The sequence below is a fragment of the Microtus oregoni genome, unplaced genomic scaffold, assembly GCF_018167655.1.
Source record: "Microtus oregoni isolate MIOR12 unplaced genomic scaffold, Mior012 000001F_ref0000356, whole genome shotgun sequence".
In the NCBI taxonomy this organism is placed as follows: Eukaryota; Metazoa; Chordata; class Mammalia; order Rodentia; family Cricetidae; genus Microtus; species Microtus oregoni.
This window is the reverse complement of record NW_024543060.1, coordinates 63,747,038-63,773,319: the sequence shown is the minus strand read 5'-3', so window position 1 is coordinate 63,773,319 and position 26,282 is coordinate 63,747,038. Positions and strand designations below refer to the sequence as shown.

At 48.6% G+C, this 26,282-nt stretch overlaps 2 protein-coding genes across 18 annotated transcripts in view; both read right to left on the bottom strand.

Annotated features, from left to right (window-relative positions):
• Positions 1–715: 715 nt before the first annotated feature.
• Stac3 (SH3 and cysteine rich domain 3) lies at positions 716–8,257 on the bottom strand. Of its 2 annotated transcripts, XM_041673503.1 has the most exons (13): positions 8,232–8,257; positions 7,673–7,850; positions 6,797–6,863; positions 6,320–6,584; positions 5,981–6,078; positions 5,719–5,791; positions 4,489–4,586; positions 2,220–2,286; positions 1,988–2,040; positions 1,745–1,830; positions 1,522–1,573; positions 1,301–1,438; positions 716–1,139 (listed from the first exon to the last, which is right to left on the bottom strand). In XM_041673503.1, the coding sequence occupies exons 3-13, from the start codon at positions 6,860–6,862 to the stop codon at positions 1,041–1,043; spliced, it is 1,095 nt and encodes a 364-aa protein (XP_041529437.1). In that variant the 5' UTR covers position 6,863; positions 7,673–7,850; positions 8,232–8,257; the 3' UTR covers positions 716–1,040. The 2 variants fall into 2 exon arrangements, with proteins under 2 accessions (XP_041529437.1, XP_041529442.1); XM_041673508.1 differs by having other exon boundaries at positions 7,673–8,242.
• Positions 8,258–10,475: 2,218 nt separating this feature from the next.
• R3hdm2 (R3H domain containing 2) overlaps positions 10,476–26,282 on the bottom strand; it is a 133,156-nt gene continuing 117,349 nt past the window's right edge. For 15 of the 16 annotated variants that reach the window (XM_041664049.1, XM_041664041.1, XM_041664113.1 and 12 more), the window contains 9 exons: positions 26,152–26,278; positions 25,759–25,919; positions 25,196–25,350; positions 23,168–23,268; positions 17,609–17,778; positions 16,053–16,200; positions 14,173–14,270; positions 13,795–13,879; positions 10,476–11,906 (listed from right to left, as the gene is read on the bottom strand). In XM_041664049.1, coding sequence (XP_041519983.1) covers positions 11,566–11,906; positions 13,795–13,879; positions 14,173–14,270; positions 16,053–16,200; positions 17,609–17,778; positions 23,168–23,268; positions 25,196–25,350; positions 25,759–25,919; positions 26,152–26,278 — 1,386 coding nt within the window. In that variant the 3' untranslated portion in view covers positions 10,476–11,565. The remainder of the gene's footprint in view (positions 11,907–13,794; positions 13,880–14,172; positions 14,271–16,052; positions 16,201–17,608; positions 17,779–23,167; positions 23,269–25,195; positions 25,351–25,758; positions 25,920–26,151; positions 26,279–26,282) is intronic. The other variant, XM_041664085.1, reaches the window with a different exon arrangement.

Sequence of the window (26,282 nt, the reverse complement as noted above, 5' to 3'; positions counted from 1 at the left end):
GTTAGCTGTCTGCCAGGCGTCCTCTCCGTACCTGTCGGAAAAGGGCTGGGGCAGGGACCGCGGGAGGGGTGAGGCCCCCTGGCCTCGCTAGCTCCGTTCCCGGAGGACTAGAGGAAGTGTTGCCATGGAGACGGCACGCACCCCACCCCCTCCCAGGCCCAGGGTCTCAGGCTTGGTGTCTCTGGTTCTTTCCCCTTAGCCACCCCCCACGCCCCTCCCCATCCCTCTCTCCAACTGAGATCTTACATCGCCCCCTGGCGGCCAAGCTGGGCTCTGAGCCAGGTTCTGAAATGCAAGGGCTAAATGGCCAAGACCTAGCGGAGATATCTAGCCACACCAGGCGATTCTCCCAGCCACAGGGGCCCTGGGGTGGCTTTCCAGTCCGGCTCTTTTCTTCCAGCAGAAGCTTAGACTAGCGAGTCCAAGTCTTCCGACTCCCACCAGTCATGGGTTTCTAGAACCCGACAATATGAAGTGGGGCAGCCGGGGAACATTCTTCCTCCCTCCACACGCCTTCTCTTCATCCGCAGTTAAAAAGACACTCCTTTAATCCCAGCACTGGGGAGGCAGAGGCAGACGGATCTCTGTGAGTTCGAGGTCAGCCTGGTCTACAAGAGCTAGTTCCCAGGAAAGGCTCCAAAGCTACCGAGTAAATCCTGTCTCGAAAAACCAAAAGAAAGAAAAAAAAAGAAAAAAAGACGAACTTTTCTAACTTCTGTCAAAACTTTAATAAATTCACAACATTGACAGTTCAGCCCCTTGGCGCCTCTGTATGGATATGCACCCCGCCCCCCAGCTCTTGAAGGTTGGGTGGGCTGAAGTGTGGGTCTTATTGGTGCCGGCTATCCAGTGCACCGGGTATCCGAAGCCCTGGGCAGGGGGAGAAGTGGGAGACAGACCCTCCCCAGTAACATCGTCATGCTCGTGGGCCTTTCCACCCCTCCTCATTCAGTAGTCCAGTTGCCTCTCCCCTCCCAGCCCGCACTGGGCCCCGCCCAGAGCCAGGCCTAGGTGTCTCCTGCCAGCAGGCACCAGTTCACCTAAATCTCCTCCAGAAAGTCGGCGGGGAACAGCCCCACCTTGCGACCGGTGTAGACCTTGACGTAGCCGCCAACTTCGTCTCCTTTCTGCACTACGATCTAGGGAGTGAGAGGGTTGGGGAGCAGGAGCTAAATTAAGGACAGAGGACGAGAGCGGGGAAGCTGGGGGAGGGGCGTTTACCCGAAAGGGTTAGCACCTCCCAGGTGTGTGGATGGGCGGTGAGATCAGGCCTGGGATTAGGTTAGGGTACCCGAGCTACCTGGTCTTTCTTCAGAGTGATCTGCCCAATCTCGCGGTTCCCCACAAAGGATCTGGTTACGCGGTGCACGCGTTCTCCAGCCCGGACCCGAATGATGAAGTTTGGCGGGAAGAATCCGACCTTCTCTCCGATTTTCCCCTAGAGAAGGGAGTCGGTAGGCTAAGGATCTCAGGTTCAAGAGCCTACCCTTAGCCCACCTCAGCTCTAGCCGTTCGTCTTACCCGCCACCACTCCTCGTTAGAGTCGTCAATAACTGTGATCTTCTCCCCTGGCCTGGGACAGGAAGGAGAGTTCTCTGTGATTGACATTACACACCAGTTCCTGGCTGTGCTGCAGGCGCAGCTCCAAAACAGCGGCCCAAGGCACCCGCCCTTCGCCATTCCCAGAGCGACCTCTTCCTCCTCCGTGCTCCCCACACTCCCGCCTCCCTTGAATGCTTCTCACGGGAAATCCAGATCATCTTTCTCCAAGGCTTTGAACCGATAGAGAGCCACAAAGTAATGAGACTGCTGGAAGCCGGGCTGCTTGTGCTGGGGGGCGGAAGACGGGCCATGAGCTCGACACCTCCTTCACTTTATTGGTCTTTGGGTGTCTGTCTCAGCGTGGAGAGTGGGTGGAGGGTGGCGGGAACATCTGGGAGTGATGTCTGGGAGGAGGACCCGGATTCTACAGGTAGACGGGACTCACTTTGTCATCCGGTGTTTTCTTCTCAGCCTTCTTGTCCCTTTCTGCATTGTTTCCTTGGGTGGGAAATGGGGGAAACGGATTCTGCCTCCGTGAGGGCATCCATCACCCCCTCCCTGTCTGCTGGAGGACTTGTCCACCTGGGCCCACCTGCCTACACTGCACACAAACCCCTGCCTACACTGCCTACACTGACTCCATGCTGTGTCTGGGGGTGGAGAGGGCTGGTACTCACCATCCTGGGACTTGCCTTCCTCTGGCCTGGCTGACTCTGGCTCCTCCTCCATCATGGCTGCTAGAGGCTGTCGGGGACACCAGTATTAGAGAGGTACTGTCTTGGGAACCTCTCTAGACAGGCCAGAGAGTTACAGAACAACAGTATCTAAGTGCTGGGAGAATACTTGGAGAAAACAGTAGTCTAAGAACCTGCCTGATGCAGGAATTCCTTCTGAAGCATGCTGGCAGGTTTGTCCCCTGCACTATGCCTGAACACAGCTAATGCCAGGCAGTTCACCCCTTTACAGCACAACCCTGTTGATTTTCTTTTTCAACCCCTTTTATTAAGCTCATATCAGCTTTGCTGTTATCTTTTAGTTATTTGTCTCAAGTTGCCTTCTCAGGCTTTAAATGTGAAACAGAGCAGACATAGCTTCCTCGCTTTTCCTCCCCACTGATTCTTAGCCAATCACCGTGATCCAGATTTCAGGCCCTTCGTTATACTGTCTGATTAAAACACTGCCGTGTGTAAGACATGGAGTCCGGGGCACAGCAGTCTCCTGTTTCCCTGTTGTTTTGTTGTGAGGCAGAGTCCCTGCAGTCCAGCTGTCCTCATGCTCCCTGTGTGGCCGGTGACCTTGAATTCCTGATCTCTTGGCCTCCAACTCCCACACACTAGGATTACAGACATGCACCACTTTACCTGTCTGGCAACAGTTTTCATAGTTCCCCTTTGAGAACAGAACCTAAGAATATAGATTTTTTTTTTCTGAAACAGCCTCGTAACTCATAGTTCAATTGACTGAAATTTGTTATCTGTAGTCAAGTTTTATATCAACCACTTTGAAATCAGATCTCTAGTTTTGTTTCCTATAAGATTTATTTATTTATTTATTACCACAAGAAAAGTAAATTTTCTCTTAGGAACTTTCAAATTATTATTATTAATATTAATGTTTTCAAGACAGAGTTTCTATGTGTAACAGCCCTGGCTGTCCTGGAACTCACTTTGTAGACTAGGCTAGCCTCAGACTCACAGAGGCCTCTGCCTTCCTTTGAGTGCTGGGATTTAAGGTATGTACCACCACAACCAGGCTGGACTTTCACATTGTGAAAGCCAGACAAGGCTGTGCACGCCTCCAGTTCCAGCACCAGGATGCTAAAGTAGGAGGATTGTGACTTCAAGGACAGGCTGGGCTATAATGCAAGTTACAGGAAGCCTGTGCTATGCACATAGCAAGACACCTAAAGCAGAATGGGACAGAACATGTGTTAGAGATAGTTTCCTTGGTGGACTGCTTGCCTAGCAGGCAGGAAGCCCTGGTTGTGCTCCTACCATCACACAGAGCAGGTTTGATGGTCTGTATCTGTAATGCCAGTATCTGGGAAGTGAAGGCAGGAGGATCAATGTTCGAGATCATCCTTAGCTACAAGGAGACTCTGATGCTGGTCTAGGCTCCCGGAGACGGGGTCTGGGTAAATACGGGGAGGTAAAGAGCACTCGATGCTCTCTCTCTAAGATTTTATTTATTGTTTTTTTATGTGTATGAGTGCTCCGGCTGCATATATGTCTGTGCGCCATGTGCGTGCCTGGTACCCACAGAGACCCCAGAACTGGGATTGCTTTAACTAACACCATCTATATTAGTTTGTAAGGTTGTCCAGAGAGAAACTCATCACCTGCCCAGGCAAGCACATTTCTGGCATTACCGACTCTGTTGTGAAAGACAAGGAGGCTGCCCTTGCCCAGTGTAACTTTCATGCCTGTCTCATCCACAAGATGAACAGGTCACAGCAGATGATCTTCACAGACACCTGCTGCCTCTAGAATTCCTTAGCTACTTGGGATGACAAATTCTTTTTCTCAGATGCAAAATGCACAGATCTTGCCTTTGTTACCCGCAGTGCCAGGCCAGGGACCTAGCCTTCTGTGGTACTTAGTCGTCAGTGTTAGAAGAGAATTGGGGAAGCATGCTCTATGTCTGGAGGAGTTTGCTTTTCAATGTTGGGTATTGAACCAGGGTACCTACTACTAGGCATACATACTAGGCAAGCGCTCTACCACAGAACTATATTCTCAGCCCTGTGGCATGATTTTTTTTTTCCTGGTGAGGTATATAAAGCACCCAAAAAAAAAATCTACAATATCACACAGGAATGTTTCTGTTTGGTTATGCTACACCATTTGGGGCAGAGGACCCATAACTTCTATCAGTTTTCCCAAGGGGGAAAGGATCTGTCCCGTGGAGCTTCCACAACGGGCTTCTGTGAGGACATGGGATGCTCACATTTTTCTTATCTGCCTGTCCCTTCTTCCGTTCCTTGTTTGCCATGATCACCCCGATGCGCAGGGTTTCAAACACAGGGTCATTGCGATTGGCAGCAGCTGGTGGAGTGGGAGGAGAAAGAATGCATCATTGGAAAGGCAAAGGAGGGCTGGGAGAGATCTCTCAAAGGGGCATCTGGGAGTCGGTGGATTCTCATGGTGACTTGTTGGGGGTTGGAGATGGAGAGAACAGGGAAGGGCCAGCTGTGTAATGCCTGGGTCACCAATCTATAAAGGGTTCTAAGACACTCTGGGAACGCCTTGTGATGGGACTCCTTCCAGGAGAGTATTATTATACTGCTGGCTTTTGTTCAGGCCGGGGTGTTGCCACCAGCACATTCTTTTTGAACCCATACTCTTTATGGAGTTTAGTTTCTCCACCAAATACATCTCAGCAGTTTTTTCAGCGAATACATATGTTTTCTTTTTCAAGAGGGTCTCACTATGTAGCCCTGGCTACATATGGAATATACTTTATACTTTTTTTTTTTTTGAGACAGGGTTTCTCTGTAGCTTTGGAGCCTGTCCTGGAACTAGCTCTTGTAGACCAGGCTGGCCTCGAACTCACAGAGATCCACCTGCCTCTGCCTCCCAAGTGCTGGGATTAAAGGCATGCACCACCACCGCCTGACAGATATACTTTTAAGGGTTGCCAAACTAGGAACTTGTCCAGGGGTATCCATAGCTCATGGGCTGGCCCCGAGTATGGCATCGCTCTGTAGCAGGGTGCAAACAGGCTAGCATCCTTGTTCTTGCTTAGGAACGGTTGGAAGGGAACAGACTACGGTTTTTTCTCTCTACCCCTGGCCATTTGCAGTCCTTGCTCACTCAGGTCCTTGCTCACTCAGCTATGCATCAAGACTAGTCGGTGCATCCAAAAATGGCTGTAAAAATACTAGACTGGGGCCGGGCGGTGGTGGCGCACGCCTTTAATCCCAACACTCGGGAGGCAGAGGCAGGTGGATCTCTGTGAGTTCGAGACCAGCCTGGTCTACAAGAGCTAGTTCCAGGACAGGCTCCAAAGCTACCCAGAGAAACCCTGTCTCGAAAAACCAAAACCAAAATCAAAACCAAACCTAGACTGAGGGAGAACTATGGAAACAGAATGATTCTATTTCAGAATTTACTTTCCGAGGAGGTGTGAAACAGTCTGAGACTTGCCCACTCCCTCAGGTCGTATATGCGCACTTACAGAGATCTTTGACACAAGCGTACTGTTGGTTGCTGTAGAGTGGGGAGCTATAGGCACGATGGAAACCAGGCGGCTGCAGGATGGGATGGGGAAAACATTAGGAGTAGCGAGGTAGGGTCCAGAATCCCCTCCCTCGCGAGTGCTCAGAGCTGGGCAGAGAAGGGGAAGCAGGGAAATGTGTGGGATGGCTTTAGGGGTCACCAAGTAGTTGATGGCCTGTGCCTCTTCTACGTTTCTTGCTCCCCAGGGCCTTGTTACTCACGATCTTGCCGAAGCATCTCTGCATCTCCACGTAGGACTGGCAATGTTCATGGATGTTGGTTTTGCAGTTCTTACAGCGGAGCCCAAATTTGTTATTGACTTGTGGGGGGAGAACATTTGAGTAAGGTTCTGGATTCCTCTTTTCCTTTGGAGCCCTGTGGCTACTCAGCTACTTCACCATTGCTCAGTCTGCCCTCTTCTGACACCCTACACTATCAATCTCACTATTTTCCTGGCGTGAATCCTGCCACAGTGTGTCTGTTACACACACAGCTTCCGTAAGTCCTCTCCCACCCCTAAGCCTTCTTTCTTACTGTCTCTATTTCCCTTCAAGACTCACGCACAATCATCCGGGCACAGACATCACAGAACTTGGGTTTCTTGAAGAAGTGATCTTTGAATTTGTGGGGCTTGTCATTGACAAGCTTAGGAGGTTCTGGGGGTGGTTCCTCCTCCTCCTCCTCTTCCTCTTCTTCCTCATAGATATAGTAGATGGGCCCACCCCCAGCTCCCACTGCCTCTCCATTGGCCTGGGGCTCTGGGGGAGGCTCCATCTCAGTTGTCTCTGGAGAGCCCTTCTTGAATATCTGCTTCAGTAGTTGTAGCTGAGGGAGGGGGTGAAGGAAACTCAATGTTAAATGACGGTCACTTTCTCAGCAGTGTCCCTGGATTAGTGGATTGGGGCTGCAGTGTTGGCTAGCCCAACAACAAAGGAGCCACACGCAAGCGGGTTCTACTCAAGCAGTTTTCTTTACCTGTCAAGGCTTCCCGGCCCCTCCAACACCCCTGCCCCCAGGGATCAGCGGTCCAGACTCACCCCACTTTGTGGAGTTTCTGCTGGGAAGGGGGGCTTAGGGGACTCCAGTACCTCCTTTTCTGTCATCCTGCAAGAGGTTGGAGCCCACTATGAGATCTAACCCGACTGCCTGTTCTATTCCTGTATTCCTGCTGTGCACAGTGGGGCAGACCCAAGGGAAGCTTTTGCTAGAACTTGTGAACAGATCCTATGGAGGTCCTGAAAAAAATGTCCAGAGGCAGAAGACTTCCCACGTAGTTCCAGGTCCTTAGACTGACACCTACCTTCCCATGACAAGGAGCAGCCCCAGTCCACAAATCCAATACGCCACTCAAGGCTGTTGGCTTCGGCGCTCCCCTACAGCAGTGGTTCTCAATCTTCCCAGTGCTGCGACACTTTAATACCCCAACCATAGAATCATTCCACTGCACTTCATAACTGTGATCTTGCTAGTTATAAATCGTAATGCCTGAGATGCAGGAGATCGGGCATGCGACCGCTTATATGTTGAGAACCACTGTCCTACACACACTTGTGGTTGATGCAATACACACCTTCTCCTGGCTTCAGGAGGTTTGAGCTGCATCCTTGCTCCTATACGTCTGAAGGTGTGTCCGGAGATATGCTCTCCCTGCCTCTCGGAGCCTTGGGGGCCTGGTGCCTAGTTCTGTCCTGGCTGCCTCGGGTCTCTGCTATTTTGGTTTTCAGAGTAATATGAGCCTTTCCTTCCCTTACTGCTCCATCCTCTGGACCCTACCACACCCTACCCCTTCTCCAATCTTGACTCATCTTGAAGTAGAACAATTACACTTTGAAAATTCAAACTATTCACAGATTACAAGAGCAAGGGGGAAGCCGAACAGACTCAGGGAACAAAAAGATGAAGAAACGACTTACTTTAGACTCCCTAAGTCAGGTCAGTGTGGAAAGAGGGTCCCTAAGATCTTGATGGTGGTGCTGGGGGAGAGCTAGTCCTCTTCCGCCAGGGCTAAGCCCCCAGCACCTTCTGGACTCACAGCCAATATTGGTAGGCCTCTTAGCCTCTCACCGTGGTGGCCGAGCTGAAATGACAGGGCTGGAGGACAGTGGACAGCTGAGAGCACAGCTGACAGGCAGAAATTGGAACCAGGAGGTCTGGGCAGGGCTGGACCCTGCCTCCTCCCATCCCCCATCCCCCATAGTTGCTCCTCTGAGTGTTTACACTGAGCAGGTCAGCACTGGCTAATCGGGAAGGCGTATTTTCTACCCAACACTGCAGCACCATACCCCACTCCAAGTACCAGAGAACCCAGGGTTTTGCCGTGCTAACCATGTGCTGTAACTGCAGCAGGAAAGGGGCTTCTGCTCTCCACACGCGCTCATGTGAGTTCCCATGTCTAACGGTGACTCTCCATACCCTTTCCCCTAATGTTCCAAGAACCTTTCGATTCTAAGCCCATTTCCGTTACTTGCTTACGTTTTGCTTCCTTTTTTTTGTTTGTGAGACAGGGTTTCTCTGTGTCGCTTTGGAGCCTGTCCTGGAACTTGCTTTGTAGAGCAGGCTGGCCTCAAATTCAGAGATCCGCCTGCCCCTGCCTCCTGGATGCTGGGAGCTGAGAAATGGGTGTGAATCAGAACTCAGTCAACCACGCGAGACTGCATCATACTCCACAGCCGAGCAGAGTATGGTGAACTACTGTGCTTCTTTCTCACGTGCACAGGGCATCTCTTTCACCTAAAATTCTATCCTCAAGGAGAGGAGACTGTAAGAGTTACTAAAAAAGATGGCAAAACCCAAAAGCTATGGACCTGGAGAAATGACACAGCTTCTCGCCCAGAGGACCTGGGTTGTTCTGGGCACCCACACATCAGCTGTCTGTAACTCTAGTTCTGAAGGCTCCACACCTTCTTCTGGCCTCTGTAAGCATCAAGAACACACAGAGTGCACATATATACACATGTGGGCAAACCACTTATATCATAAAAATAGTCAAAGGAGCAGATGACAGTTGACCCTGGGCATGTGGCCGCTGTCTGTGGTCTTCTCTTCCTGAATGCACGCAGGAGCGCAGGGGTGTGGTCTGAGAACTCTTCAGTCAGTTCTTTCCTGCCACATCATGGGATGCAGGAACTGAAGCAGATGAGGCTTGCATACAGCACCTCTTCTGCTATTAGCCAACCTCACCAACCCAGTTGCCTTCTATAGAAGGGTTAATTCAAGCATACATTTACACACACAGAGAGAAAAAGAGTGCTGGATGGCTCTGAGAGCTCCAATGTCCCTGCTGTTTGGCCGTAAATATATATAATTATATACATATATTTTGGTTTTCTGAGACAGGGTTTCTCTGTAGCTTTGGAACCTGTCCTGGAACTAGCTCTTGTAGATCCGCCTGCCTCTGCCTCCTGAGTGCTGGGATTAAAGGTGTGTGCCACCACTGCCCGGCTAACATTGACTTATATGTTTAAACTATGTGTTGTGTATCGCCTGACCTGAGCGGTGATCAAAGGACAACTTCCCAGAGTCAGTTCACCCCTCGTCTTGGGAGCAAGCTCAGGCTGCTAGGCTTGGGAGCAAGCATTTACCCACTTTGAAGGCCATAAAGTGAGTTTTTATCATCTGTAAATAATGTTCCCTCCCCCATGAGAACTGTATGCTCTAAAGTTAAAATAGCCAAGCCTTATAGTTTTAATTTTTTTTTTTTTAAAGACAGGGTTTCTCTGTGTAGCCTTGGATGCCCTGATACTCACTCTGTAGTGCCAGGCTGGCCTTGAACTCACAGAGATCCACCTGACTGCCTCCCGAGTGCTGGGATTAAAGGCACACACCATCACCACCTGGCAGTTTTAACCATTTTAATTGCAATTCCACCTCTCAACTCTTGATAGTCCCATAGGGGCTGACAGGTTAGGGGAAGGTTACATTCTCAGGCACAGCTTTCTCTAGTCTGTGTGTGAGCTATGACATGGCTGCAAAATCCTGGAGGACAGCCAAGTCAAGGTTGCAATGGAGTGTGGATTTTGCTTGTTTTTAAGAAAGTTGCAGGGGGCTGGAGAGATGGCTCAGAGGTTAAGAGCACTGCCTGCTCTTCCAAAGGTCCTGAGTTCAATTCCCAGCAACCACATGGTGGCTCACAACCATCTGTAATGGGATCTGGTGCCCTCTTCTGGCCGGCAGGCATACAGACAGAATATTGTATACATAATAAATAACTATTTAAAAAAAAAAAAGAAAGTTGCATTATGTAGCCCTGGTTGTTCTGGAACCTGCTATGTTCAAGCTGGTCTTAAACTCATAGAGTTTTGCTTGTCTGCTTCCTGAGCACTGTGATTACAGGATGGTATGTGTCACCATGCTCAAAACCGGAGTCCTGCCTCAAAACACACACACACACACACACACACACACACACACACACACACATACACACACACACACACATACACACACACACACACACATATACACACACACACATACACACACACACACACACACACACACACATATACACACACACACACACACACACACACACACACACACACACGGGGGGGGGGAGTGCTGGATGCTCTCAGCTCTCGAACGTCTCTGCTTGTTGGGCTGTAGCACTGAGATGGCTGGAAGACTCTGCAGTCAACTCCACTGCAAGCGGTGGTCTGTTTTCAGTTCTGTCGGCTGCAAGGAAGGTAAGTGTGCTGCCTTGATACAGCTTGGCACTGCAGGTTCAGCTGGTTTTATTGTAAGCAACATCCACATGGGTTTCTGCCAAGAACCCAATGCTCTGCTTTTAGGATTAAAGGTGCCATTTCCCCATCCCTGAAGGGTGTGTCAGCAGACCAGGTGAACAGAAATGAGGCCAGCATCTCGACTTGACTCGCCCGGCTCCACAGCAAGGCTATAATGGGCAAGAGGCCCCTCGGATATGGACACAAAGGCCCACAGGTGAGGAGGAGTGAGCCTGATGAAGGCAGTCTGCAGTCTGAGAACTGTGTGCAGGAAAGAGGAGGGGCAGGAAGGAAGAGGTTGGGAAAATCTCTGTGCACACACCAGGGAAATCATCCTAAACTACGAAAAACCCTTCCAGCAGTTGTGGAACAGAGCCTCTAACCCAACCCATACCAATTGTCAATAGAGAAACACTGATTGATGCCCAGTGACAGGTTTTTGCTTTTTTTATATTTATAAACAAAACCAACCTCCCTCCCCAGCAACTCCCCGAACAAACAGAAACCAGATTAAATAAAATGTGCAGTGGACACCCCCAGCAAACACCTGTGTGTGCAATTGAATACTGTGTCTGTTACGGTGGCACAAACCTCAGACAAACAATGTACAGTGTTCTGGGGGTGGGGGTCCCAAGTTTTAACTCTGTGGGTTTTGGGGAGACAAGATGGGGGAAGTGAGAGAATGGGGAAATCAATGTACTTTTCTTAATTCTGTCCATATAAATATATTCATGAAGACCAGAGAGGAAAGGGGACTGGGACGGTGAGGAAATGGAGAAGAGGGGAGTGCGGGACCCTCTCAATTCTACTTGACCAAAAAATATGGAAGAAATCAATTCCATGGTGGGAGAAGAGATAAAAAAAAAATGGTAGCAGAGGATGGGAAGGAGAGGAAAACAGAAGGAACCAACAGGGAAAAGAGGGACCCATGGCAAGGAAGTGGAAAGGAGTCCCATGCCGGTGTGAGAATCTGTCTGCTTCTCTCTTCAGCCGTAAGGTGGCAGGCTCTGGCCCAGTCGGTCTGCCTGGGCTCCCTCTGCTTGGCCCCCACTCCTACCGTGCCAGTCCCTCCTGCCTTCCATTTATTGGGAGCTAGCTCGCTCCAGGATCCTCAGGTCGTAGTTCTTTTTGGCCACTCGAAGTTTGAAGCGACTCACAGAGTTGTTGAGGCGAAGGGAGGCATTCTGGGCGGCCAGTGGGCTGGGAAATACAGCCACTATGGTGTACAAGGCAGCGAGGTCCGAGTGGCGTCCATTCTCTGCAGTCCCACTGTTGTCCCCCCCTCCTGCACCAGGCAGCCCCTGAGCATCCTTAAGCCACTGGATCTTGGCGCCAGACATGGCAAGCTGGGTGAAGAGTTTGTCTGCCTCCGTCCGGGTGATTCCTTCAGGGAGGTCCGTCACCTCCAGCACTCTTCCCAGCACTGAAAGGGGAGGAGAGATGAAGGTTGTGAGACATGGAGCAAGGACTACACAGTGGCCTGGCAGAGCCACTGACCAAGCCTGTGTACAAAAAGCCCTCAAACTTCTACCTTCTCCATTTAGCCTCCCCAAATCAACCCAACTTAACCCCATGGAGACTCTGGGTGGGGGTCGGGGCAGCCACAAAGAAAAAAACCTTCGTCTCTCTAACCCAGAGATATTCAGAAGGACTGAGAATTAAAACTTTGGGTTTCTGATCTGGACACCTACAACTCCACTGCCTCCCAGGGTGTCAGTGCTGTGAAATGCAGTTCTGGTTGGGGAGACGCTTGGTGGGTCAGCCTGGAGTAAGATCCACAGTTCCCTCCCCTCCATAGGCTGGTCTCAACAACAGTTCCCTCCCCTCCATAGGCTGGTCTCAACAACAGTTCCCCTCCATCCCATAGGCTGTTCTCAACAACAGTTCCCTCCCCTCCATAGGCTGGTCTCAACAGTTCCCTCCCTTCCATAGCCTGGTCTCAACAACAGTTCACTTGCCATAGGCTGGCCTCAACAGTTCCCTCCCTTCCATAGGCTGGTCTCAACAACAGTTCCCCTCCATAGGCTGGTCTCAACAACAGTTCCCCTCCATAGGCTGGTCTCAACAACAGTTCCCCTCCATCCCATAGGCTGGTCTCAACAACAGTTCCCCTCCATAGGCTGTTCTCAACAACAGTTCCCTCCCCTCCATAGGCTGGTCTCAACAACAGTTCCCTCCCTTCCATAGCCTGGTCTCAACAACAGTTCACTTGCCATAGGCTGGCCTCAACAGTTCCCTCCCTTCCATAGGCTGGTCTCAACAACAGTTCCCCTCCATAGGCTGGTCTCAACAACAGTTCCCCTCCATAGGCTGGTCTCAACAACAGTTCCCCTCCATAGGCTGGTCTCAACAACAGTTCCCCTCCATCCCATAGGCTGGTCTCAACAACAGTTCCCCTCCATAGGCTGGTCTCAACAACAGTTCCCCTCCATCCCATAGGCTGGTCTCAACAACAGTTCCCCTCCATCCCATAGGCTGGTTTCAACAACAGTTCCCTCCCTTCCATAGGCTGGTCTCAACAACAGTTCCCCTCCATAGGCTGGTCTCAATAACAGTTCCCTTCCATAGGCTGGTCTCAATAACAGTTCCCTTCCATAGGCTGGTCTCAACAACAGTTCCCTTCCATAGGCTGGCCTCAACAACAGTTCCCTTCCATAGGCTGGCCTCAACAACAGTTCCCTTCCATAGGCTGGCCTCAACAACAGTTCCCCTCCATCCCATAGGCTGGTCTCAACAACAGTTCCCTCCCTTTCATAGGCTGGTCTCAACAACAGTTCCCTCCCTTCCACAGGCTGGTCTCAACAACAGTTCCCTCCCTTCCATAGGATGGCCTCAACAGAGACTTCCCGTCCCTTTCTCTCCTTTAGGCAACAGCTGCAGAACGTGGACTCTTTTTTTTTTTTTTTTTTTTGGTTTTTCGAGACAGGGTTTCTCTGTGGCTTTGGAGCCTGTCCTGGAACTAGCTCTGTAGACCAGGCTGGTCTCGAACTCACAGAGATCCGCCTGCCTCTGCCTCCCGAGTGCTGGGATTAAAGGCGTGCGCCACCATCGCCTGGCCTGAACGTGGACTCTTTTGCAAAGACTTTGTATGCCTGGCATGGAAGGCCTGCGGTCTAGGGTGAGCAAAGGGAGGTGTCCTAGATCAGGACACAGCTGCTCCATCACCGCTGACAGTGTCTAGGATACTCAGCCTCAAGACACACACACTTCACACAGTTTGTGGGCAAAGATGACTCTATTCCCTCATAGTTCCCCTCACTCCATGCCAGCTTTCCCACTATACTGGGGTGGCAATGAGACCGGCTACTCACCAACATCTGCTGTGCCCAGGTCAGTGGAGGCAGACTTGAGCGCTTGCCTCTTGCCTCGGTTTCCGTGCTTCAGTCCGCTCTGTCCCTTCAACATCAAACACAACTCTCATCCCAAGGGAACAACACTTATCGCTTTGGATCCCAATGTCTGCCCCTGAGGACCCTACCTCCCCAGAGAGTGGCAACTGAGACATAAAGCCTCTCCCTCTTGGCCCTGAGGTGGGAGCCATGAGCACAGGAGTCAGGGAAAACTCCTTTTGCTTTGTCCATACTGTGTTTTCTCCTGTGTCCACCCAACTGGTTGAAGCTGATGGCTCACAGATGGGGGCCCAGATAAGAAGGGAAGTCTGAAGCCCCCAAGATGATGGATATGCTCACCTGGTGCACGGTGTAAGTTGACTGGCCATGGAGCAAGGGAGGGCAGATGGACAGATTGTATTGTAATGGCTGACCCAATAGGGAATAGCGCCCATCACCTAGGGGTAAGAACAGGTGCTTTAGGAGTTTGAGTTTCACGGTATGTCTATTATGAGACTTCAAGGGGCTTTGGTGAGAAATAGCAACAATACATATTGTTTCTACCTACCTTTGCTATGATGGGAGTACCTGTAACTAATTTAAGAGTTGTACCCCTATGTGGTAGCACACACCTTTCATCCCAGCACTCGGCAGAGGCAGGTAGATCTGCTTGGTCTACATGGAGAGTTCCAGGACAGCCATAGCTACATAGTAAGACTCTGTCTCAGAAAAACAAAACAAAACGAAGAGCTGTGTCTCTTCCTAAACTCTTAGTAGGGCTTTAGATCACTTCACCTGGAGTTCTGTCCATCAGAGACCCTAGGGAAATGGTCAAGGGAGTCAGGTGTAATGGTACATGCCTGCTATTCTAGCACTTGGGAGACTGAGGCCAGCCCGGCACAGTGAGAGTCTCAAGAAAAGGGAAATGGCTGAGGAAGAACCTCGAGCCTTACTAATGCCTTCATCTCCTCTACGGTTGCCCTCATCTCCAAGCGCTCAAGCTTCTGCCCACGGGAGAGGCAGTGCAGAGTGGCGGTGGGAAAGAGAACACACTCAGAACTGATGCCAGCCCAACCACGGACTCTAACGGGAAATGGCGGTGCTGGGGTTCCTCTCTTCGGTGCTGTTGAACAGCTAAATGAACACAGTGTGTAGAGCACTTGCACAAGGCCTGGGACAAACTGAGTGTCGTGAAGCTTACTACTCACAGAATGATTCATTTAGGAATATTTCAAAGTTTTAAACATCTTATTTTTAGATTACTTGTGACAGACAAAGCAAAAAGCAACAAGACTATTTCCATCTTATGCATGTTTATCCCCATTTTATGGATGAGAAAATTAAGGTCTACTTCTAAGTTTTAGTAACTTGTTCAACATCACAAATCTAGTTTGTCCTGGAACTGGAACCCAGAGCTTTAACTGAAAATCAGTGTTGCCTCTAAAGAATCACTCATCTTGGAGCTGGAGAGATGGTTCACCAGCTAAGAACACTTTCTGCTCCTGCGGAGCACATGGATGGGCTCCCAGCACCCACAGCAGTATCTCACAACTGTCCGTAACTCTAGTGTAAGATACACATAAACTCGCATAGGCACACACATAAATAATACTTTTCTTGTTCATTTGTGTTTTGTTTTTCAAGACAGGGTTTCTCTGCAGCTTTGGAGCCTGTCCTGGAACTAGCTCTTATAGACCAGGCTGGTCTCGAACTCACAGAGATCCTCCTGCCTTTGCCTCCTGAGTGCTGGGATTAAAGGCATGTGCCACCATCGCCTAACTAAAAAATAAAATTTTGTAAATATTTTCTTTTCTTTCTTTCCTGAGACAGGGTTCCTCTGTGTAATAGCTCTAGCTGTTCTGGAACTTGCTTTGTAGATCGAACTGGCCTCAAATTTGGCGATCCTCCTGCCTCTGCCTCCTGAGGCACACCACCCACCTAGAAACTCTGAAGCAGACAGCCCCACACTGTTCTGATGCAGCTCACATCCCCAGCTCTCTGGTCCAGCACTGATGCTGGGCTGCATTCTTTTCCAGTGGAAAGGGAATTTCTTTCCTCTCTTTCCTCCACTTGGGAGCAAACAGCCAGTGTGTGCAGGAGGCTGAAGCAACGCCCGTGAGAGCTACAGGAGGGTGGGTGTCCTCTGCTGTGGTGGCAGCTCTACTGCCCACCCGCTGCTACCCTGGGATGGACGGTGAGTGCTAAGGTCCACAGCAGCCCACCTCCACCTAACTCCCTACCCTGTGCAGGACCCCCAGCCCGGGGGAATGGCGTGAGGACAGGCAGGGGACCAAGTCCAGTGCAGACGTTGCTGAGGCTGGTGACAGGAGAGGGTGCTGGAGACTGGGTAGGAGATGTGACGGGGCTGTTGCCCAATTGTGCGTTGGCCTGTGAAAGAGAAGAGCACATGTCACTCCCTCCCTCTCTCTTTCACATGCACACTCACCTTGGTGTGTCCCAGGGCCTCCAATTTACTACTCTCAAGAAACAAGGAGTCTTGTATCAACTGCCCAAAGCCAGATTGCTGTCCAAAGCATCCTCCTGTTCCCTAGTTTGTGTTGTTATAACTATCCTTATTTCTAGCATGAGAGATCAAACCCAGGGCTTCAGCTGTGCTGGGCAAGCACCAAAGCACTCACCTGCCTGATAGCCTAAGTTTGTATTCTTAGTATCCACTTTCGATAAACCACTCCCTTGTTTTGTCTGTGTAGGAGGCACAGCTTAAAGAAAGTATTAGAGAAACCAGACTCTTCAAAAGAAGAAAATGACTGATGTCTGATCACCTGGAAGGCTGGAGTGGGTTCTTTATGACCCCCTGGTGATCTTGTGCTATTCTACAGAGCCAGCCTTCCTGGATCCCCAATATCCTGAGCACTGTTTAGGCCCTCACCCTGGACCTTGTCTTTCAGTGACTCTAACCATCCTTTAAAAAGGCTCCATGTGCCTCCCCCATCGGCAGAACCTGTCCTTATGCTCATTACAGACTCTTTCTCCTAAGGTCCTTGCCCTGAGCACTGTTCATCAGTCAACAGAACTCGCTCTTATTTATTGTAAAGGTCACAGGTGCTTGCTACCCAGCCTGGGAGTTTACACGTGGCTATACCTAAATTTCTGTTGTGGTAACTGCCATGCAGAAACCTCTTCCCTAAGTTTTACTGTGTTTAATTTTGTAAGAAAAATAAACCCTGAGGTCAAACTCTGGATGTTCTGACCCAGTGCTTGAAAAAGTGGTTTTGACTCGAGTTTCATTCTTCACCTTGCTCAGATCGTTTCCTGCAGGCTGTGAAGCTTGTGGGGTCCCTGACATATATGTACATGTTTGTGTATGTACATGTATATATGCATGTCTGTGAAGGCTAGAGGTCAATTTTGGGTATTATTTTTTTTTGTTTTGCTTTTTTTTGGGGGGGGGGCAAGGTTTCTCTGTGTAGCTCTGGCTGTCCTGAAACTCACTCTGTAGATCAGGCTGGCCTCAAACACACAGAGATCCACTTGTCTCTACCTCCTGAGTACTGATGTTAAAGGTGTGCGCCACTACCGCCCAGCTTGGGTACTGTCCTGTAGATGCCATCTACCCCAGCCCAGAACCGCATATGCACAAGGCTTGTGATCAACAACTGAGCAACACTCATCCCAGGATTCTCCATTTTAAATATGCTCTAAGCATGGTCTGATGTCCTGGAAAGAGGATACACTTTGATATTCTCATGTTTCTCCATCTAAAGATCCAGAGAAACTCTAAATGAGGTGTGCAATGATATAAGGTTTCTTCCTAAGGCAAGGGTGAAGGACTTACCTGGGGATTACCTTCAGGACTATACAGGTCCCCAGGCTTCTGACCTCGCTGGTCCACATTGTAATATTTGCAGTGACTCCACTGGACCATAGATGGGTTCTGGGGGGTCTGAGGTCCATTAGGGACATTCAATTGCATGACCACCACACCTGGTCCAGAAGGTGACACTCCTGAGTGGCACAAAGAAAGCAGTTGTTGGGAATTCAAACTATTCTGGGAGCACAGTTAACTCTGAGTGGAAAGCCAGCAGCAAACCCACCCACTTGCTTCAGGGCCACTCCAACTGTGTCTTGCCAGGCATCTGAGATGGCTTCTGATCTGGCTTCAGAGTCTCTCTCCCCAACCAGTGGAAGTTTGAGTGGAAGAGAGATGAGACCAGATGCCAATATTCTCCTGCCCTTCACCTGGTGGGGCAGTTTGTTATGATTGGCAGAAAAACCACTCCACTGGTCAAAACTGAGTATTCCCAAATACCCAGGTCAGACTGCTGAAACGTCTGCACACAGCATGAGCTCTAGTCTGGGGTGTGGTCCAGGGCTGCTGATATAAGCAAGTTCTCCTGGAAAGGACTGAGGGTAAGCCAGCAAAGTTGGATTGCTTGGAGAAGATGAATGCTCACAGCTTCACTAAGTACTCTGTGGTCACCAGCTGGTGAAGGGAGGAACCATTCCAGTAGAGGGCACAGTTTGTAGACATGAGGTGCTAAGATATAACCACATTGCAGGAAAAACACTAAGAGATAAGAAGCATCTTTAACAAGCATTTATTGCTATGCGCCAGTCCTTCCTCCTTCCACTGCACATTGAGTGTACAATAAACAAGCTTGGTCACTGTCCCCCTAGAAAGGACAGTTTATTAACAACTCGGACGTTAAGCAAAGAGTTGAGAGCACTGGATAACAGGGTGATAAAGGGAGGGGACTAGGGTAGGAAAACTGAGACAGGAGGGTAGCCAGAAAGATAATGGCAGGGCCAGAACCTTCTGAAGGCTATACTGGCAGATTCCAATATAGCACAGCTGGATATGACTGTGAGGTCTGGTACTGTAGCCACAGATAGTTTTTTCTACTGACAAGGTGGAGGAGGGAAAGGTCCAATCTTCCTTGTGGGAAAAGAAGGTTGAGTCAGGGAGAAGCAGTTTGATGGACAGTCCCCACTGGGAGGAACAGGGAGGGCTCTGGTTCTACACAGGGGATTACACAGCGTGATAGTTTTCTTCTGACCTTTCAGGCCGTATTCTTGCTGGGGCTGAGCTGGCATGGATAGTGGTGAAAAAATGGGATTACCAGCTCAGAAGCTGCAATGCTGCATTTTTCATGGTCTGGTACTTCGGGGCAGCCATTGCCTCTACGATGGGAAATGCTACAGTCTCTGGGTACTAGCCATGCTGGAAGGAGAGTGCTTGCTCAGGTAGTATTGGTCATAGTTCAGTAAAAGAAAAAAGACAGGAGGTCTCAGAGAGCAATCTGATCCGTTTCTCTGGCCAATTTGTGTATCCCACTATCTAGGGTTTATTAAATCAGAGAGTACGAATAGTTAGTGCAATAGGCTGCTATCTTCCTATGCCCTGCTCCAAAGTGAGCAATACATTCATCAGTGTGGCTGGCAGAGGGCCATGGGACATCACAGTGTGGTGCCCTGTGCATCCCTAACAACTCTCCTTTACTACAGCTGCTCGGGCTCCCTGGCTCCCTATCAGCCCTATGCACTCTACCACCCTCTACCAACAACACTGCAACTGACTTTATTCAAACTCCTCAATGCACCCAAGGGGCCACCACAAAAATAATCAAATCTACAGCTTTTCTAGAGGCAGCTCATAATATCAGAGCCTAACGCCCTGGGCTAGGGAAGGTGGGCACAGGCGGGACAGAGGAAGCATCTCCTAATACCAACACAGACATAAGGAGCTATCGGGAGCTCAAGGCGAGGAAGAAAAAGAAGTCCTTATATTATCTTCTCTGATGCCAGCAACAACAATAAAATACAGCCAGGAGTCTTTGCTGCAGCCTCTGCTCTCAACTATCCATACTCAGTCCTCCCCCGCTGGCCTGGAGCACTGTTCCTTCACTCAACCGAGGACACAGCACTCAACTGATGAGCTGATTTTATGCTTCTCCTCGAGCCAAAAGCAGGTGGCATCTGTTAACTGCTGAACCGTCCCTACTTCTTAATGGACATGGCAAAAAAAAAAAAAAAAAATTCCACTGCCCAGTGATAGCACTTCCCTGTCACCGGGCTGGGGAAGGAGCCTGGGCTGAGAGCGGGCGGAAGAGGGAAAAGGGGGCTGAATAAGGAAATCAATTTCAGCTTGAGAGCTAAGAAAGGAGAGGGGACATGTGAATGGCTTTTTAAGTGGCATCATTAAACCTGGGCAGAAAGGTCGATTGGGCAGAGCAAACCACATAAATACAAGCAGATGACATTTATGTCTGGCAGAATTGGTTTTCGCTTTTTGTTTAGATTTTTTTTTTTTAGATCACCGAGAGAGAAAACTGAAAACTGATAGGGCTTCTTCCTTACTATCAGGGACCAAATCTATGAAAAAGAAATGAAGTCAAAATCACAGGACAGAAATCAGTATCTTGGCTCCTCACCCCACCTTCTTTTTGTCAAGAGAGAGGAAGATCTTTCTGGAGCGGAAGAGAATATTCTCAGCTTTGAAACCCTTAGAAATGAGGCAGTAGAGGCTGAGAGGCTGTTCCCGCGTGCACTCCACACTGAGAGGCTGTTCCCGTGTACACTCCAGACTGAGAGGCTGTTCCCGTGTGCACTCCACACTGTCCGTGCTGCTGTGTCACCATGGGGGAGCCTGTTGACAAGCCTCACTGTTCCCTCATGCTTGTGTGCATCTTCCCAAACAGAACCCGGTAAACCTCAGGGGACCCGAAAGCCATCGTTTCAGTGGGAGACAAAGAGTTTCCTGGAGTTATGGTTTTATCTAGCATTATAGTGGCAGAATTAACGTTCAGGCCTAGAGGTGAACTGGTATTAATAAACCTCAACAGTTGTTCCGGGAACAGCCAATCCTAATCCCTGCCTTTATTTTTGGAAAAGTGACCAAGTTGCTACATGAGAGGAGGGTGGGGCGACCGTCCTCTGAAGGTGAGAGAGTGCCTTTTGTGACTCTACCTGCCAAGTTAGCAGGAACTAGAAAAGAAAGCGGAAGAAACACTTGTTTCTTTTTAAAAATTTCCTTAACTTCCATGAGCAGGTATTAACAATTCTAAATATTAATTGTTGAGGGAACATCATCTCCTAGTTAACATGGGTAGGACAGAGGGTCTGGGTCCCACTGTCTGGGAAGGGTACAGGGCTGTCAGAAGCTTAGAACCAGTCTAGGGAAGAAAGGAGTTATAACTGGGGAAATTCCAAAGCAGTAAGGAAAACAGATGATGGAAAGGGTTGGGAAGTTCGAACTCTTTCCTTCTCCACCCTGGGCCTAGACCTCGGGTGCTGCTAGTCTCCAGAACAAAAGATGTTTTAGTTGGCTTGGCACTAGGTTAAGTGAGTAACACAAAATTATTTTCTGTTTCTTTGTTTTTGATCCAAAGATCCTTTATATTTGAACAACAGATACCAGAAACCAAAGAGATATACTAACATACCACAAAAAAATGTCAACAGCACACACACAGCATATCCTCTATGTCAACAGCACACACACAGCATATCCTCTATGTCAACAACACACACACAGCATATCCTCTATGTCAACAACACACACACAGCATATCCTCTATGTCAACAGCACACACACAGCATATCCTCTATGTCAACAACACACACACAGCATATCCTCTATGTCAACAACACACACACAGCATATCCTCTATGTCAACAACACACACACAGCATATCCTCTATGTCAACAACACACACAAGCATATCCTCTATGTCAACAGCACACACACAGCATATCCTCTATGTCAACAGCACACACACAGCATATCCTCTATGTCAACAGCACACACACAGCATATCCTCTATGTCAACAACACACACAAGCATATCCTCTATGTCAACAGCACACACACAGCATATCCTCTATGTCAACAGCACACACACAGCATATCCTCTATGTCAACAGCACACACACAGCATATCCTCTATGTCAACAACACACACACAGCATATCCTCTATGTCAACAGCACACACACAGCATATCCTCTATGTCAACAACACACACACAGCATATCCTCTATGTCAACAACACACACACAGCATATCCTTTATGTCAACAGCACACACACAGCATATCCTCTATGCACATGCACACATGAGTCTTAACAAACAGAGAAAATTCCCTGCGGTACTGAGCACCAACACAGTACATGGTACACAGTAATTTTTGAAGAGTGGTTTCTACAATTTCCATATTCCACTGAGAATTTCAAGGCCAAGTGCCCTTGGCAGACAGTAAGAAGGGGCTGGAGCGTCCACTCATGTAATAAAAGAGTGGATGAATTTAAAGCCTTAGCTTTCAAGAGATCTGTGTTTGGTCTGGATGATGCCAGAGGTTATTTTACCTTAATAGATCATGTCTTATGAGCAACAGTAATTCTGTAATTGCCCCAAAGCATCTAACAGTGAGAGTGCAAAAAATCTTGGAGAAAGAAAGTCCTTCATTCCAATTGGAAAAACCAGCCAAATGGCTCCCTTTCACCAGAAGAGGGCGCGCAGATATCCCCAAACAAAGTGGAATGGGGATGGCCCGAGGGTGAATTACAGTTCAGAAACTCTGTCTCAAAAACAAGAAGAAAGAAAAGAATAAAGATTCCTTTCCCAAAGCCCTGAAGCTTCTTTAGCTGTAGCGCATCAAGTGTTGGGAGGACTGGAAGGGAAACAAGCGAGGGCAATCAGCCTGGGTATGCTGGAGGGCAGATGGAGGCCTACAGCTGTTTAGCATAAAGCCCATTTAGTTTCTGGATAGAAAGAAAGAGCACAAAGCCTCCTGAAAATCTGTTGTTGAAGATCTAAGTTTCGGTCCTAGGATTATGATGCCCTTTGGTAAGACATTCACTGGAGTCTTAGATTTCCTTATAGACTATGGTCAGAATAAAAACATCACAGTGGCCTGGCAGTGGTGGTACACGCCTTTAATCCCAACACTGGTCTACAGAGTGATTTCTAGGACAGCCAGAGCTAAACCTGTCTTGAAAAACCAAACCAAATCAAACCAAAATCACAATGTATATGAGTACACACCAAAATCTGCAAAATAGATCTATGGTGGGTTTAAAAAACATTTTCAACTTTTTTTTCATATTCCCAAGAGAAAAAGAAAAGCTGTCTAAAGGACAAATGAGTGCAGGCCACAGAGGTAAGGAAAAAACGCGGACACGTGCGCACATACACATGCAGGACCCAGAGATGTAGCTCAGACCCATCGTCCTTCTGTATCTACCTTCTGAGTGTTAGCACTAAGGCGTCGCACTCCACACTCACCAAGACGTAGGTCTTTGTGATGAGGTCACAGCTCACCTCTGAACCCTCCACTGCTTTACAATGTAAGCCTTCAGCAGGCCCAGGCTCTCTCCAGATTCTTTACCCCCTTACCTGAGTACTGCTGTGGCATCTGTGGTGGGCTGCAGGGAGAGGGCGACTGAGGCATCTGGTACTGCTCAGAGCCAGGAGGCTGCAGAAACCCCACAGAAGGGCTGGGAGGTGAGAAGAGAGGACTGGTAAAGAAGGGGGAGAAACATGGTTCCTGGCAAACAGCTGCTGCTCCCTAGGCCTCCCCTGTGGGAAGCAGAGGCAGCTACAATCCATTCCCAGATCAATTTGCCATGCAATTTCTAAAATCATTCATCAGTTCAAACTTAATTATATATATTTGTACTTGATCATCTTTCAATTAGGAAGCTGCTAATCAGTGCTAAATACGGGATGAGAGCAGCACATGCTCTTCTCAACTGTGGGGAACACCAAACACACACGTGTGTACATACACAGAGCCAAGGTCAGACCCACAGTGCTAGGAAGAAACGGGTAAAAGAACTAAGGGTGCATACACAGTGGGAAACACTGGGTGTCACTTAAAGACAAACAGGAGAAAAAAAAGCTGCAAAATTCAAAACAACATGGAGATATATACATAAATAGATAAACACACATTGGAGGTGAACACACATTAATTCTAGTTCAGCTGCACATCTGTCCAGCTGTGTGACTTCAAGTAGTTTGTTAGGATTCCTACTTGAATCTCCTTACCCATCCATACATCCATTCATTTATCTATACAGTCCTTCATTTACTTATCTGCCCTATCTATCATCTATCATCTGTCTATCATCTATCTATCTATCTATCTATCTATCTATCTATCTATCATCTGTCTATCATCTGTCTATCTATCATCTATCTATCATGTCTATCTATCTATCATCTGTCTATCATCTATCTATCTATCATCTGTCTATCTATCTATAATCTATCATCTGTCTGTCTGTCTATCTATCTATCGTCTATCTATCATCTATCTACCTACCTATCTATCCATCTATCATCTATTATCTATTGTCTACCTATCTACCTACCTATCATCTATCTACCTATCTATTAATCTACTATCTATCTATCTATCTATCTATCATCTATTATCTATCTATCTATCATCTATTATCTATCTATCATCTGTCTATCTATTATCTGTCTATCTATTATCTATCTATCTATCTATCTATCTATCTATCATCTATTATCTATCTATCATCTGTCTATCTATTATCTGTCTATCTATTATCTATCTATCTATCTATCTATCTATCTATCTATCATCTATCGTCTGTCTGTCTATCTACCTATCGTCTACCTATCTACCTACCTATTATCTATCTACCTATTATCTATCATCTGTCCGTCCGTCCGTCCATCCGTCCATCCATCCATCCATCCATCCATCTATTTTGTTTTTTTCCAGCCTGGGTTTCATTGTTTAGACCTGACTGTCATGGACTTGCTCTGTAGAACAGCCTGGCCTCAAGTGCACAGAGATCTGCCTGTGATCAGCCAGAGAGAGGAGGCAAAGGCAGGTGGATCTTTGAGCCTGAGGCCGCCCTAGACTACAGAGTGAGCTCCAGGACAGCTAGGGATACAAAGTGAGACCTTGTCTGGGAAAAAAAAAACCCAAACAATCAAAAAAGAAACACAGAAAAACAAACAAACAATGGTAGCAGACTAGATTATTTCTAAAAATATCTCCTCTACAGCTATGATATATCTATCCTCTCTATAGAAAGAAAAAAATTATATAAGTATATTGTAAAATTGGTTCTTTTAATGATGATTGGTCCCTATCTCATAGTTCTGGGTCCAGCTGATTGAATAACAATCATTCCAATCTGTGTCTCAAAAGCAGGCTGTTCTTGCTGCTAAGCTTTATATACATACCAAATCAATGAGGAGGAAAGGAGAACGACCCTCCCACACATACTTTTTAGACTGTTGACTTTCAAGTGGTGACCCTAATGCATTAGGCTCCCAAGTACTGGACTGCATGTGTGCACTGTGCCGGGACACTGATGGGGTCTTAACTCTCTTAGACAGTCAATGGGAGCTGTGTCCCGCCTCTCTAGCAGGCCTCACCTGGTGCCATTCTGCTGAGCTGCTGGGATCATGCTGTAGTATACGGGCACACCCCCTGCTGGGAGGCCTCCTTGCACAGACTGGCTGGCAGGGACCAGCATGGGCTGCTGGAAAGGTGGCTGGACCACATTTTGTGAGTCACTGCCCACTGGGACCTGGGTAAAGAAGAACATGACTAAGGGTCAGCTCATCAGGAGCCCAGCACAACTTCCCATTTTAGGAGTCTCCTCCAGTGCTCCTCCTCTGCCCAAAGCAAACACCCACAGAGCCATTACAAGCTCTCCTTCTTTCATACATCGTCCTCAAATAACAGACACAAGGAGGGAGCTTGGTTCTCCTCTGGACTGTTTCCTGGGCACACAACTCTTATGTGACTGTATGGAAACCACAATCTAAAGATTCTTCTCAACTCTTTGGGCTTGCTTTGAAAATAGAACAACCCTAAAAGTGCTAGGGAAAGATGCTATCTCAGTGTTGGAAACTTAAGTCTGCATGACCCCGGTAGGCTGTCCTTTCTGCTTCACAAGGACAGGGTGACCATTTCTAACACAGAATACACCCACTTGGTAGGAAGGCAGTGGAGTGTACTGAACCACAAGGCCTTGCATCTGGCCTCCCATGCTGCTTCTCTGGTTGCTGAGTAGGCCCTGGTTCTGAGGCTGCTGGACCCCAAGCATGCCTTGGTAAGCCGTCTGCTGCTGGTTAGGCATCATGGGCTGTAAACCTAAGGATGGATAAGGCACAGAAGTCAGTATGAGTGTTTAGGAGGTCACCCCCACAGCTCTAACTGCCTTTCCTTCTATATTCTTACCTGACTCCTTCCTTAGAAATCTAGGAATCCTCCCGCCAAACTCCCTCCCGCCAAACTCCCTCCCCTGCCTGACTCCCGGGAAGGTCCTTCTCTCCTGGGCTCTGTCCTCCCCTGGACACCATCTCACACCGGCACTTCCACTCACCAGGCTGCTGGGATGGCTGAGGCAGCTGTTGACCACGCTGGGGGCTATAGGCCACCGGGTGAGAGAGAGGTCGATATTGCTGGTTGGAATTAGGATACTGTCCAGGGGGGTAGTAAGAAACCTGGATCTTT